This window comes from Manacus candei, unplaced genomic scaffold, assembly GCF_025592945.1.
Source record: "Manacus candei isolate 608988 ecotype Guabito, Panama unplaced genomic scaffold, ASM2559294v1 h1tg000136l, whole genome shotgun sequence".
NCBI lineage: Eukaryota > Metazoa > Chordata > Aves > Passeriformes > Pipridae > Manacus > Manacus candei.
The window spans coordinates 237,645-253,028 of record NW_026138184.1 but is presented as its reverse complement, the minus strand read 5'-3'; the positions used below and the strand labels follow the sequence as shown (position 1 = coordinate 253,028).

Genomic DNA, 15,384 nt, shown 5'->3' with positions numbered 1-15,384 from the left:
TCAGAGCCCAAACAGCTGGTTTGGAGCTGGTTTGGGTTTTTTAAAGGCTGCAGTCACTGCTTTGGCTGCAGGGCCCATAATTACCCCCAGAGCTGTGCTGAGGCTGTAGCAGGATAAACCCAGTCTGGTTATTCCAGGCCTGGAAGGGTCTGGGCAGTGCATGGCTGAATGGGCACATCAGCAGGGGAAATGTTCTGTGCAGAGGCAGCTGCACCTCTCTCTGCAGGATTCCTGTCTCAGCCATCACCATCCCTGGAGTGGCAAAGCACCAGCTCCACATAAAATCAGTCACTTCTTGCTTTTTTATTTTCAGGGTTTCATTTTTTCCCTCAAGCTCGGAGGAAAGGCTCCAATAACTGTGTCAGTCATAAACAGAGAGTGACAGCAACCTCCCTCTAGTCCTCCTCTCTCCTCTGAACCTAGAAAGAGTGGGAAGCTGGGAATGTGCAGCTGCTAGGGGTTCACATGGCTTGAATTCAGTCAGGTCTTCACTGCAGCCTCCATTCTCCAGCACAAGCTCTGTACCAGAGTACATCACTTTGGCCTCTGGTGCTGGAATAACCATGTCCCCAGCGTGTCCCAGCTCCACAGAATTTCCCCAGCCCCTCTCAGACATGACAAGGGTGGGAGGATTAGGCCTTGTTTGTGATATTTGAATTCCCTGGAAGTTTCCTTGAGCACGTGTTTGCCTCTTCCCCAGTGCAACTGGGTGTCCAGGAGAGCAGACCAGGGCCCCAAGACCATCGAGCAGATCCATAAAGAAGCCAAGATTGAAGAGCAGGAAGAACAGAGGAAGGTACAACAACTCATGACCAAAGACAAGAGGAGACCAGGTAAAGTAAAAGCCATGTTGGCTGCTCATTTCACATCCAGTGGCCATAGAGGGAACCCCACAGAAAAGAGAACAATCTCTTGGCTTTGCTTTATTCCTGAATGTAGAGAGCAAAGAGAATTGAGGCCTGATTATGGCAGAGGCTGGAGAGGGAACAGATTTGCCTTGGATTGGCTGTGGGGATTTTTCAGGGGCAAATCCCGTGGGTGAAAAGAACCAAGCACAAGCCAACAGTGCTGAAGTTTTCCACTCTTGCACACCCTGTTTGGTTTGTGACAGGCTGCCAGGAATCTGGGAAACAAGTTATTACATAGAAGTCAGATTTGCCATCCATTCTCGTGCACCACAGTCTCATTTCAGGGGAATAGCACTTAATTTGGAGAGTAACCATGTTGTCTTCAGCTGTTAAACTTGTGAAGTGCTGACTGTGCATGAAGGACAGTCTTGACATTACCTTAAACTGCTCCTGGCCCTTGGGCCTGGCGCTGCCTGAAGATGAACTTGGAGTGACTGGGAAAATGAGCCCTGACACAGAGCAGGGCAAGGAGAAAGTCACCTTTGGGATTCTTTAGTACTGAGGATTGTCAAGTGAAAGTGCTGTGAAAACAGAGCATAAAGAAAATACATGTAGATTTTGTTTTAATCATCCTAAAAGTGGCGTCAGGAGAAGGTGAGGAACCTGGGAGTGCCTGAGGGGTTCTTTGTCAGACCAGGCACTGCTGAAATGTGTGGAACAAGTGTGGTCAGGGAAGGCATTTCACCTGCTCCTCCCGTGAGCTGTGAACACACAACATCCACAGCTGTGTCCAGAGCTCTGTGTCCAGAGCACAGGGAGATCCAACCAGGAACAGTCCCTACCAAAACCAGCCCTTAAAGTACTGAGAGCTTTTATGTCAAGGCTGTTTTGTAAGAATAAAGTCAGGCAGGCTGGTTGTGTCATCTTAGTGTGAAGAAAGGCTGCAAAAGACGTTCCTCAGCCCAGGTGTGCCAGGTTGGTCCCTCTCCTTGGAGCCTGGAGGTGACTGGGGGATGGATGTGGAGCCTGGAGCAGTGGGACGAGCTGAGGGTGGTTGTTTGTTGCCTGCAGGTGTCCCACGGGTGGATGAAGGCGGTTGGAACACTGTGCAGGGGGCAAAGAACAGCAGAGTGCTGGACCCCACCAAGTTCCTTAAAATCACCAAGGTAGGTGCCAGCACTGGGCTCCTTCAGAGCAGTAAAAATGCCAAGGTCTTGCCTTGCTGGATGTGCCCTCCAGGAGAGACTGGGACAGTGTGTACAGGGCAGAACTTGGGGCTGGGATGTTTGGAATCCCCAGAGTTAATGCTGTGCATAAATAAAGCACAAGGGAAGGCTCTGTTATCTTCTGGATGTTCCTGTTCTGTTTGTTCTGAGGGAGAGGAGCGTGCAGACATTCTTCCTCAGGTTCACAGTGTCCTTCTGGTAGTTGGAAAGTCTGCATTTCATTCAGTCGTGAGAACGTGAGTCAGGGAGTCGTGGGAGATGGGGATGCAGCACATCCCTGGCTGTTACTGAGGGGTCTCAACCACCTGTCTGATGGAATTCCTTGGCTGCCCCAAGTTCTTGAGCCCCTTTTCTGACACTGCTCCTCAATAAAAGGAGGAGGCCACGTCCAATATGACGTGTCACAGATGGCAGGATTGAAAGGACCTGGGAGAATGGGAAGAGCTGTGTCTCCTTTCAGAGTGTTTATGGACCTCTGTGGCCTGGTTACATCCCCCAGTATGTGATAAACTTTGAGAGCTATCTTCCAGAGGAGCATCTTCCTGTTATTTCACCATCAGAGTGATGGGTTTGGGACATTTTGTCAGGCTGAAGGTTTAGGGAAGTTGGAGATTTCTCCTTTTTTAATCTTCAGAACAGGTCTGGGTTTTCTCATCAAGGAGAACTCCAGCCTTCACATAAATCAGGTGACTCCTAAACATTCCCTTGTCCCACTTAATGTCACTCTCCCTGAATTTTACACTCAGTGCCTGAATTCCTGCAAAGCTGTAAAGCAGGACCTGGACAGACTACAGCCCTTCTGCAAATTCAATCAGTTTGTTCCTTCTGGAAGTCATAAAACAGACTCCAGATCTTCATTAGCAGGAGGGATTCAGCCTGTTCTGCCTGGGCTTTTCACCTGGGAAAAGCCCTTCTCCTCTGTTCCATACAAATGGAGCTGGTTCCACAGCAGCTGCTTTGTTGGAAGGAGAGAGGAGCTCACCAGAGATCTGTGGGGTCACAACCTCCTGGTCAATAAATTCACCCACTGAGCACTGTAAAATCCATGTTCTGTCCTTGTCAGACACCACTTACCTCCAAGTTCTGCGACCTGTTGTCATCCTTCGCTCTCTGGATTCTGTTTGTTGCCCTTCAGATCCCCCCCAAAGCTGTGACTGGAGGGTTGAATGGACAGTGGAACTGGTTTGCACATCACAAACAAACTTAATGTCTTCCAGTTTCTGATATACTGAGCTTTTCCACCTCATTGAGCTTCAGAACTCCCAGCAAAAAAGCAGCTCCTGATCACTTGAATGTCAGAGTGTTTTTCACTGACCTTTGGAAGAGGCTCTTTGTGATGCCCTTTGTTGTTGATGTCCTGTCTTTGGCCAGGGTTTGGTCTTCCAAAAATGTGTTAAAGTGTGTTTTGGTGTTCACAGAACAGGGATTGTTGCCAAAAAATACCCCATTTTTAATGAAACTGTACGATTTGCCCTTGTCATGGACTGTCACGGTGTGTTTTACAGCCCACAATAGATGAGAAGATTCAGCTCGTGCCTAAAGCCCAGTTGGGCAGCTGGGGGAAGGGCAGCAGTGGTGGAGCCAAGGCAAGCGAGATGGGTAAGTTGGGATGGATCCTCACCCTGGGCTTTGCTGCCAGAGAGCAGATCTGGGGGGGTTCACAGAACCACAGAGCCATGGAATAGCCTGAGCTGGAAGGGACCCACAGGGATCATCGAAGTCCAACTCCTGGCCCTTCACAAAACCCCCCAATTTCCCAGCCTATGACCAGGACACTGCTTGCCCTCCTCTGCACCCCAGGGTTGCAGCTAAACCTCTTGAAGTAGCAGACAGGGCTGTTTCTGTCCATAAGTCACAGAATCCCAGAATGGTTTGGGTTGGGAGGGACCTTAAAGCTCATCTCATTCCATGCCCTGCCATGGCCAGGGACACCTTCTGGTGTGGGGAAGGTCCAGGGGATCCTGTTCCACTTGGGGATCAGCTGTCCACGTACAGCTCCTCAGCCCACGTCCCCAGCCACGTGTCCACAGAATCACAGAATATCCTGAGCTGGAAGGGACTCACAGGGAGCATCCAGTCCAGCCTCTGGCCCTGCACAGACACCCCAACAGGGACCCTCCATGTCCCTCAGAGCACTGTCCAAATGCTCCTGGAGCTCTGGCAGCCTTGGTGCTGTGCCCACTGCCCTGGGGAGCCTGGTCAGTGCCAACCACCCTCTAGGGAGAGGGGTGATCACCCCTTTTCCTGAGATCCAAACTAACCCTCCCTGGCACAGTTCCAGCCATTCCCTGGGTCCTGTCACTGGGCACAGAGAGCAGAGGTCAGAGCTGCCCCTCGGGAGGAAGCTGCAGACCCCCAAGAGTCTCCTCCCCTCCCTGGGTGCCCTCCTGACAGTCAGGCTAAAGCAGGGCAGGACCAGCCTTTTCCCTGCAGTTCTCTCCCCATCCCTCCAGCCCCAGCTGCTGTGTCACTGTGTGATGCCGAGGTGCCACCACTCCTGACCTCGTCGCTCTGCTCTGTTCTTTGCAATCCCCAGACTCCTTGCGACCAAGTGCCACAAGTCTGAACAGGTTTTCTGCCCTGCAGCCTCCAGTCTCCCCCGTTTCTGCCTCATCCGCATCTTCCGAACTCGAATCCCGCAGGGCCTTAACGAGGTGAGTGCTGCTCTTGGCTGCCTCTGCATCTGCACTTCACACCTGCTGCTCTGCCTGCCAGCACTCAGGAAGAATTCCTTGCCTTTCCAGGAATGGCTGTGTCTGTTTTCCCCTCTGAGTTAACTTTAAACACGTGTGTATTTTAAAATATCGTGGGAGAGACGGGTGGAATTAATTTTTAAAGCCGTTTCGATGAATGTTTTAGTTTCCACTTCACCCTTCAGCTAAGGGTGGTTGTTTATAACAGATTAAAAGCTCTTCAGATAAAATGTGGTAGTAAATAGGTTGGATTTAATGGCTGTGAATTCAGCCAGGTCAGCAGGTTTATTTATACAGAAAAGCAGACCTAAAACCTTGCAGAAACGTGCTTAAAGCACCGTGTGTGACCCTTCCCGTCAGGTGTGACTGACCTGGCCGTGCTCCCACATCCCACAAAAGGCTGCACAGCCTCTCTCACACCCTGATTCCATCAGGGCTGCAGCCACTCCAGCTTGTAGCATGAAACATGTATTAACCCTCAATAATTTATTAGCTCTAGACATGGTTTATAAATGTACAGTTCACTTAAAATGCCACTGGTTCTTCCTTCCAGTACACATGAGCTACTGTAGTGTTTTCCTGGGTTGTGCCTCTAATCTTTTCCCTCCTATTTCACCTAAAACTTGGGCTTAACTGGAAATTGTTCTATTTTGGAATTGGTTTGCCCATCTTATTCATTAACACAATAATTAATAGGGCAGGTCCCCATCAGCTGTTGCTGGGAACCTTCACTGTTTGGAAGGTATTTTTAAGTAAATGGCTAAAAAATAGAAGTCTCATGGAATCACAGAATGGTTTGTGTGGGAGGGACCTTAAAGACCATCCTGTTCCACCCCTGCCATGGGCAGGGACACCTTCCACCAGCCCAGGTTGCTCCAAGCCCTGCCCAACCTGGCCTTGGACACTTCCAGGGCTGGGGCAGCCACAGCTTCTCTGGGTACCCTGTGCCAGGGCCTGCCCACCCTCACAGCCAGGAATTCCTTCCCAATATCCAATCTAAATATCTCATCCCATTTCACAGTAGAACAGAGCCTTTACTCATCAACTCCACTGTTTCATGTGTCAAACAGGTGCTGTAGGGGCATCATTGCTTTTCCATGTGTTCTCTAGGAAGCGTTGGCTCTGCCTGTCCACTCTGAATGTTTGTGTTTGTGTGTCTCTGAGACTGAGTTAATTGTCATTACATTCTGTGTAGCTACAACTGTAAAAATGGAGTGAGGTTTGGGTCGTGGAGTTGTTTTTCCCTGCAGTTACTCTAAAGCCATGGAGTGCCTTTCCTAGCAGGGGTTGCTTGTGCCACATCCCCTGAGTGTGTTTCTGTCCCGCAGTCGCGGGAGCACGGGCAGGGAGAAGAACGACAAACCTCTGCCCCCCTCCCTGTCCCGCCCCAACACGTTCCTGCGGGGCAGCAGCAGCAAAGAGCTGCTCCTGGACAATCAGGCGCAGGAGGAGCAGCGCAGGGAGATGCTGGAGACGGTGAAGCAGCTGACGGGCGGGATGGAGATGGACAGGAACAGCACCGAGGCGGAGAGGAGCAAGGCCAAGGAACCCGGTGAGCGGCTCCTCCACGCCCAGGGGGTCTGGAGGTGGGAAAACCTGCCAGGAGCAGTGACAGGTTTCTGTGCAGGGGTGGGAAGTGTTGTCAGGCGGGGGGCACAGCTGAGTCAGGCAGGCCTGGGCCTCATCCCTCTCACCAGCTCCTCTGTAGGATCCGTGGACCTGAAAGGCTGCAGGAACTGGCACAGCACCCCCCCCCATCCTGTCACTGTCCCACTGGTTTATGGGCTCAAATCAGTGTCAGTTCTTCAGAAATGCTTCTTCAGTGCCCAGTAAAGCCTTATCTGCCCTTTCCAAACATTCCCCAGGGGCAGGGCAGGGATTTGGATCTGGGACAGGGGGTTCACAGCAGCTTTTTGGTGCTGTGTTGTTGCCAGCCCTCCTTCCAAGCCAACCTTGGTGCAGCAGGGGGGGTGGCACCCACTGGGGTGACTCCTCTGTCACCTTGTCGGTGCTGCAGCTCCTGCTTTTCCCTCCTGCCAGCTGGAGCTGATTTGTTAGTGAGAAAACGCTGAGGACACTTAGGGTGATGTTCCCTGTGGACAGAACCTTTATGATAAGTCCAGTGTTCCGCTCCTTCCCTGGGAAACATCTCCACTGCCACGGGCGGCACACGCTCCGTGGGGAGCTTTGGGATGTTGTAGAGGACTCCATGGGACCAGGGTTTGGGCTGTGATTGGGACATTGCCTTGGGCTGCTGCCCGTTGCAGTCAGTGTTTTAACTTTGCCATGTCCTGCACCAGCTCCCAGTTAATTATTTGGTGTTGATGGAGAGCTTTGAAGGTGCTCCACCTGTGCCATTGCCAGCTGTGCTCCTGCAAGACCGAGTTACAGGAATACTGGGAGTTCATGGGGGGGATGGAGCTGGGAAAGAATCCCAGAATGGTTTGGGTTCAAAGGGACCTTAAAGCCCATCTCATTCCACACCCTGCCATGGGCAGGGACACCTTCCACTAGCCCAGGTTGCTCCAAGCCCCATCCAAGAAGTGCCCCGTGCCTGAGGATGGGACAGGGAACACACCTGCTCCAGTGGCTTCTGTTTTCACAATGTCATCTCTAAAATGATGCTGGTTTTCCTTTCCCAAACACGTGTTTTTTTTTGTTGTGTTTCCACCAGCCAAACCAGAAGCTCCTCCAGCTCCAGTGCAAGAAAAGCCTTCATTGTCAGAAGAGGAAATAGAGAGAAAATGCAAATCTATCATTGATGAGTTCTTGCATATTAATGATTTTAAGGTAAGCAAGATGAAAGCCTCACTTAGCAGAAAGCTCTGCAGGGCTGGAGTGCTTTCTGTGCAGGAACTGTGTGAGCACCCAGCCCACACAGAGGCAGCAGAACTGGTGGGAACAGACAAAATCTGGGTAGCAGCAGCAGCTCTGTGAACATTTTTAGGACACTTGTCTCCCAAACTCATTTTCTGCCCTGCTGGTAATAGGAAAAATAGCCCAGGCTGTGTGTTTTAAGTAGCAAGATGTATGTGATCTGTCATGAATCACTGAGCAGCTCCATAATAACAGCAATTTTGGAAGCAGAAAAACTAGTGAGAAAATAAACAGAGGTTTTCATTTAGTTATCAAAGCATGTGCTGTTCTGATCTGGAGGCAGATAAAGCAATACTAAATATTGAACAAACCACTCCAGAGGATTTTTAATAAACATTGGAAATTACTGAGCAGCTGTCATCACTTCCTAGTTAAAAGGTTGAAATTTTGTTTCCCTTGTAAAAGGGTTTTTTAGCTCGCCCAGGGAGTTTGCAAGAAGTGTTACATTGGCTGCAAAGCTGCTTCGTTTGATCTTTCACTGAAAGAAATTTTAAAACCTGCCAAGTTTGAAATGGCAGCACTTGGGAGTTGCTGGTTTGGCACCCTAAAAGCAGAGTTGCTGCTTCCATTTCATAAGGCTTCCAATTAATAATCAGAAAGAGGAATATTCTCGTGATGGAGTGTTTTGAGTTCACATCTAGTTATTAGGATAAATTATTAAATACTGGTTTGGAGAGGAAGAACCCTGCTTTGATTGGCAGTGTGCTGCAGAGGGCTGGCCTGGGGCAGGGGGCTGCCAAGCCAAGGAGCCTCCACTCCTTTTCCTTCTTAGGATGGACTCCAAAGGTTCCCTCTGGATGTTTGGGGTGAAGGAGCTTCTTTGGTTCTCTGTTCGCAAATACAGGGATGAATTTCTGTGGCAGGGTGGAAATGGAGCTGAATTGCACTAGACAGGGCAGGGCTGGTTAAAATCCATGGGATCAGGCTGTTTGTTTGCACCAGGGGTTACTGGATAGTGGGGAATTCTTGGTTACTCTTCAGGTGCAGTGAAGCTTAAACTCAGTTTAAACTCCTGTTCCTGCAGCTGCCCCTGAGGGAGTCACCGGGGTGCAGGTGATGTGAACATTGTGTCACTCCTGCCTTTCACAGGAGTCTGGGCTTCTGAGGGTGACCTGCCTGTGGATTCAAACTGCTGAGCTGGAGCTGTGCACCAGTGTGTGGTGACAGCAGGGTCAGCCAGCAGCATTCCCTGTGTGTCCTGGGACACCAGGATCCATGGGGCACTGGCTGGGACCACCAGGCTTCTGACCTGTGTGAAGAAGCCATTCAGAACCTGTGGAAACACGTGTGGGGTGTCAGGTGTGGATCCCTCGAGGCACAGCCTGGTCACAGCAGGGATCTGTGCTCAGGAAGCCCCTGAGCTCTGTGGGCTGGACCCAGAAGGTCCTGGTGATGGCAGTGGGGATTTTTGATGTGTGGCACTGAGCGCTGCTCTGAGAGTCTCTACTGAAGTGTTTTCTTTGCTTGGGATACAAAGTGCTCAGCCCAGAAAGGAGGAGCTTTAGAAAGGTGAGATTTGCCTCCAAACACTCCTCAGCTGTTTTCTGCCTCTTGATGTGATGTGGGTTTGTAACACTGGCATTTGTGCCAGGTCAGATCAGTGACAGATCTAACCTGGTGCCCTCTTTTTGACTTGGCTTGATGTTTAATGCAATGAGAGGTGTTTTGAGGGCATCCAGAAGACAATTCTCTCCTTTCACTGAGCAGCCAAACTGTGCCCTGGAATGCGGTTGTGTGCTTTAAAAATTGTTGCCTGGGTGGTATAAATTCCATTATTATTCTATTATTCCATTATTCTTCTCTTATTCCATTATTAATATTACTGTTGTTGTTGTTGTTGTTATTACTCAGTTGCCACCTCGGTGGCGATTCGTGATGAGGTTCCTGGTTCAGCATTGGCCTGGCAGCCTCACTAGAAGCTCATTTCCCCCCAGTTCCCCCTGTTCCAGCAGCACGTGCTGCTGTGCCCGTTGCTGGTGTGGCCAGCTCAGGCGCCGTGTTGTCCCGCAGGAAGCGATGCAGTGCGTGGAGGAGCTCAGCACCCAGAGCCTGCTGCCCGTGTTCGTGCGCGTGGGAGTGGAGTCGACGCTGGAGCGGAGTCAGATCACCAGGGATCACATGGGCCAGTTGTTGCATCAGTTGGTGCAGTCGGGAAAGCTGAGCAAGCAGGATTTCTTCAAGGGGTTGGTATTCTGCATCCGTGGGACGGGCTCTTTTCCTCAGTGTTCCCTGCTGTGCTGTGCTGTGCTGGAGAGGAAGGATTGCCCACCTTGCTTTGGTGTCCTGCCCTCTCCACACATTCCTTTTGAAGGAGTATTTTCACCTTGGTCTATTTATAATACAATTATTGTAATCTATTTTAAGTATTTCAGATGGTTTTAGTGAATGTAAATGCATTCATATTTATATCAGTATTTATTTCTAAGCAGATCTGGAGGTGTCTCTTTAATTCTGTGTGTTTAGATCTCTGTTCTGTCACACATTTGTCCATGTTTGTTTTGGCAAATCACTGGATATGACTGAAAGAGGAAGAATTCGGAAACCTTCATGTGACATTAATACCTGGAGGCTCTTCAGCCTGAAGTCCTGTTCATCCACAGAGCTACAGCTGCTCTCCCACTGGGAAAAAGGCTTTACCCATGTGATGGTGTTTCTCAGGACACCTCACCTTGGAGTGGACGAGCCCTCAAGGGGCTGAGGAGGAGAACGTGCACCAGATGGGTTAAACCTGCCCCAGGAGACCCAGTTTTGGCTGCTGGCTCATTTCAGCTCTCTGGGTTTTGTGTTCCCAGCCTGGTGTCCCATCCTAAAAGGATCCATGTTCCCAGGGAGGTCCCTGGCACCGCTCGTAGAGCAGGGTGGGTAAAACAGGGATAACCACAAGCACAGCCAGTGAACAAGCAGAAGAAATAACACTTCAGGCACCGAGTTTCTGAGGAGTTGGCTCTGGTGGCTGCTGCTTCTCTTTGAACCCTGTGCCATCGTGGTATCGCTCCGACGGGGATCTCCCTGTGCCTGTGGCTGTCCCTGGATTTCACCAGACTCACAGGAAAAGTTCAGGCAGCCTGAGCTCCAAACCATATGGACCAGCAGGAGAAGTGTATCTCCACAGGGAGTACACTCGTGTCCACACAGCACTGGTGGTCAGAAGGGCTTGATTGAAGGGATGAATTTCCATAATGGATTGTGATTGAAGCTGTTCCGGTGTTCCCTGGAGTGTGGATAAGTGGTTGGGATGGCAAATAAGTAGGATCATGATAAAACAGTGGGATGTGGGGTCTGAATGTGGCAAGAACAACAGGAAATGGCTCCTGAAGATGATGAAAGGCCAAGTGGGTCTCAATGGGTGCATGAGGAGAACACCAAAACCCACTTCACTTATGCAGGAGAAATTACCACGGAATGAGGGGTGTGGGATGAGACCTGGTCCCAACCACCTCTGGGGAGATGCACAGCAGGAAACCAGTTTCTGGCAGAAAGGTTTGGACAGACCTGGGCTGAAGGAGCAGCAGAGGATGCAAAGAACAAAGTAAAGGAGGTGGTTTCTGAGTTTGAAACACGAGGGAAAATGTTCATTTACAGTCACTAAACTAGACCCCAGAATTTTCAAGGTTTTCGAGGAGAAAAGAACCACGACAACAACTGGAAGGAGAGCAGAAAAAGGATGATCTTGTACCAGGCTCCTGCAAGGGTTTTGTGGGAAAGAAGAGTTTTGAGCCATTCTGGAAACTGTGTCATTGGGGAGCAGTTCTTTAATTCCTGCTGCAGATGGAAACCCCCTCGGCTGAGCTGAACTCCTCTGTGCTGTGTGATGTACTCACAGACATTCCACTGCTTCCCTCACATTTGGAATTCCATTATGATTAACCCCCTTCTCTAAACGTTTGGATATTTTTAAGAAAGTTGCATTTACCTGATGGTTCATGTTTATAGGCAAAAATGCTTTATAGGTGTTACGAGTCAGCAAACGATGTGGTACTGGGATGTAAGAATTATTGTTTCTTGCTTTCTTGGCTATATCTGCTGGTTGTACAAAAGGTGATGCTTTTTCCACATATTCTCCATGTTACTGCATGGAGAAATTCACTCCTGGCAGTTTGGAAGCACGGAAAGCATAAAGTGGCAATAGTTTTATTACTTTTTGATTCTCCTCACTCCTCTCTCTCTTTACTCCTCTCTACTGTAACAAAAGGTTCTTAAAGTGCAGATTTGCTTTGCAGGAAAAGTTTCCAGTTAAATATTATTTATCATTTGATATTTTTCCTTCTCCTTTCAAAGCTTTTCAGAGACCTTGGAGATGGCAGACGACATGGCCATAGATATACCCCATATCTGGTTGTACCTGGCTGAGTTAGTGACCCCCATGTTAAAAGAAGGAGGAATCTCTATGAGAGAACTTATACAGTAAGTGAAGCTTTTCCAGTTATTCTGTAGTATTTTCATGGCAGTAGGTAAAGGATGAGCAGTGCCAGAGGCTCAGCTTCCCATGGGAGTTGATGAAAAGCTTGTTGAACATCAGTCGGGATCGACACTGGACTGAGAGCTGTGCTGGGAAGGGACTGTGGTGCTTTCACTCTTGGAGAAGGGTTTTATCCATAAATCTACTTCAACCCTGTTTGCTTCAGCTGAGCTTAAAAGTACCCAAGTGTTGTACAGTGGAGTCATTTGGGAGCACAGAGGTTCTGGGAATTAGACTTGAAGAGAGCAAAGCATCACACAGGAGTCTGTGTGGCTCAGGGGAGGAACTGAAGGAGGGCAGGGATAAATGGGATATTGGAAGGAATTCTTCCCTGTGAGGGTGGTGAGGCCCTGGCACAGGTTGCCCAGAGAAGCTGTGGCTTGGAGCAACCTGGGCTGGTGGAAAGTGTCCCTGTCCATGGCAGGGGGTGGGATGAGATGGGTTTAAGGTCCCTCCCAAACCATTCATGGCATTCTGTGATTCTTACTACTAACTCTCTTAATCTGGCAAAAAACCTGCCTGTAAGATTGGAAACAATTTCCAGGACCAAAGTTCCTGTGTTTTGTACATGTCCTTATGTATTTGGAGCTAAGCAGAAGCCAGCTGAATGGTTCCCTTTCCCTGTAACCAGCATATTAAGAAAATAACAGCCTTTTCCCTAAAAAAGGTCTCACTATCCAAATGCAGAATCCCACAAAAATGAGTGGATTTGGCATTAAATATAATTTATAACTCTTTTTTATGTGAAATTAAAGGCTTTGTAATTAGCCCTGTTGTGACAAGGTCACTGCATCACTGAGTGTTTTACCAGCTGCTCTGATCAGATCTTTCCTCCCTGGCAGAAGGTAGAGGTGATTTCCTGCCTCAGTTTGATCACTACTCTTTGCCTTGGATCCAAAATACGAATTACAAAGAATAAATACTTGATTTTCTTTCATTGCAGAGAATTTAGCAAACCCTTGCTTCCTGTGGGAAGAGCCGGCGTCTTGCTTGCTGAAATCTTGCACCTTCTATGCAAACAAATGGTGAGTGTCCAGGAGCCCCTGGTGGGAGCTGGATGCAGCCTGTTCATGTCCGTGCATGAATCCTACACAGTTCCCACGTGGAGACGTTCAGGGATGGGCCAGCCAGTCCAGATAACTTAGCAAACCTGCCTCTGCCCCCCCAGATCCCAACCGAGCCTTTCCAGGTTCCAAAAAGTCGAGTTAACGCTTTGTTTTCTCCCGACTTTTCCCTTTTGCAGGTACCTTTGCACCTGGCTTCTCCCAGAAGCTCAGAGTGCCTGAAATGCTGCAAGAGGGACATGCTCAAGGGATTTCTGGGCTGACCAGGAGCAGCAAGTGCCGGGAATCTGGCGAGAGAGCTGTTCTTGCAGACCGAGAGGTTCTCAGGGCTCGGATAAGCTTCCGATGGCCTCAGACTCTGGGTGCTTATCCAAACTAAACCTGCCGACTCCTGAGGTTCACCCATCACTAGGGGTAGTGCCACCTCCTCACCCTGCGGCTCCAAGAGCTCACACACACCTCACAGTTGTGTGTCCAACCAGTTTGGTGGTTTCCCTATAACTCTTGTCTCCTTTTTTGTCTTTTGGTGTTTTTTTTTTAATCCAACAAAATCCTGCACTTTGGAGCGTGTCTATTTTCAACCCTGTAAAATCCCTCACTTGCCTTTTTTTATTTTTTCAAGCATGCATTCAAGTAAGGTTGAATGTTCCAGGAGCATTTCAGTCTAACAGTGCAAAGAGTGACTTTTTATTTATCTATTTTAGTCTTGTTTAGAAGTCAACTTCCACTTATTTTTTTCTTATTCTGTGAAAGAAAAGCTGCTGTGCTCCAGGGATGGAAGCACAGCCTTGGGTTTCTGTTTCTGCCACAGTTTCTCATCTGACCTCGCCCAGGCCAAGACTTGGACTCGGGGATTTCAGTGTAATATCAGTCATCTAAACCAGATCCTGATGGATCAGAGCAGGAACTATGCACAGTTGGCCCTTAACAACCTGCACTGGGAACTGAAAATTGTAATCTGCTTTGTAAACTAAAAATCAGGCTGAGCTCATCAGTGCATGGCTCAGGCTACACAGAGATCTCCTGTGTGCAGGTGCTGGAAGGTCAAATTTTGGCAAAGCATTTGGGTGGAAAGAGCTGGTTGTTCTCAGCATTTTCATTCCTGTCAGAATTCTGTGTGTGCCCTCCAAGGCAGGGACTGTGGGGTCAGTGTGACACCAGGGGCTGTGCAAGGCTGAGCTGTCTGTGCTCCAGGGCATTTCTCAAAGTTTGCATAAATTCTAGGAATCAAAGAGAGAATTTGGGATTTTGTACCTGAATTTGAGGCTTGGGAAACAGCCGTGTAAATTCAGGAATTTTCTCAAAGGAGCTGATTTACTGGTGCCTTAATGTCAAGGCAGGGGGGGTGAGTCACAGGGTAAGTCAGGAGGAGGATCCAAGCCATCCAAGTGCCAGCTCCGTGTCAGGGCCGTGGGGACCTGCCCTTCCTGGTGCTCCTGGGGAGCCTCGGGAGTCGTCGTGAACCCCCCGTGTCACTTCTGCCTTGTTTACTCCCCGTCACGAGGCGTTTGCCCACCTGCCAAGATGTGCATTCCCGGGGGGATTGCACATGTGATCCCTCCTGCACGGGCTCTCCGGACGCTCCAGGATTTCTCCTGGCACAGCTGCACCACTCCGGCCCGTGTGAGCTCCGGGCGTCCCTCGGGTGTGTAAAATGAACAAACTGTTTGTGTTTCAGAGCCATAAGAAAGTGGGAGCCTTATGGAGAGAGTCTGGCCTCAGTTGGAAGGACTACTTGCCCGAAGGGGAGGATGTACATACCTTTCTCATGGAACAAGTGAGTTCAGATCTTGGGTTTGGTCCCGTGTTTCTTCCTCTCCCATCCCATTTTTGTGTGTAGCTGGGACATGGGGTGAAGTGTCCTCAGGCTGGGGTAGATGATTTCAGCACCTCCCTCTGGAGCACAGGGAGGTTGGGCCTGTCCCCTCTGCTCCAGGCACACATCTCCCATCACCCAGCTTCCTCTGGGAGATCCTTCTCCAGCTGGGAAAAAACCCCCTCAGGAGTGAGTTCTGCAACAAGGACAGAAAATCTGCAGGAGGACCACAATAAATGGTAGCAGTTAATTCACTCATCCCACCTCAGATTATGAACCTGGGGGAGCCAGGACTGATGGAGGCACCTCAGCTCTTATTGGTGCTGCTCCTCAGGAATGTGCCAGAGGTCTTGTCTCCCTTTGGAGCTCTGAGTGATCCACTGCCCTGTTTTAACCTTAGG

General features: G+C 49.5%; 1 protein-coding gene across 7 annotated transcripts in view; it reads left to right on the top strand.

Moving 5' to 3' along the window:
• EIF4G3 (eukaryotic translation initiation factor 4 gamma 3) overlaps positions 1-15,384 on the top strand; it is a 143,312-nt gene that overhangs the window by 123,108 nt on the left and 4,820 nt on the right. For all 7 annotated transcript variants that reach the window (XM_051771525.1, XM_051771526.1, XM_051771522.1 and 4 more), the window contains 10 exons: positions 701-833; positions 1,920-2,014; positions 3,580-3,673; positions 4,611-4,728; positions 6,096-6,319; positions 7,442-7,557; positions 9,655-9,827; positions 11,923-12,048; positions 13,047-13,128; positions 14,846-14,944. In XM_051771525.1, coding sequence (XP_051627485.1) covers positions 701-833; positions 1,920-2,014; positions 3,580-3,673; positions 4,611-4,728; positions 6,096-6,319; positions 7,442-7,557; positions 9,655-9,827; positions 11,923-12,048; positions 13,047-13,128; positions 14,846-14,944 — 1,260 coding nt within the window. The remainder of the gene's footprint in view (positions 1-700; positions 834-1,919; positions 2,015-3,579; positions 3,674-4,610; positions 4,729-6,095; positions 6,320-7,441; positions 7,558-9,654; positions 9,828-11,922; positions 12,049-13,046; positions 13,129-14,845; positions 14,945-15,384) is intronic.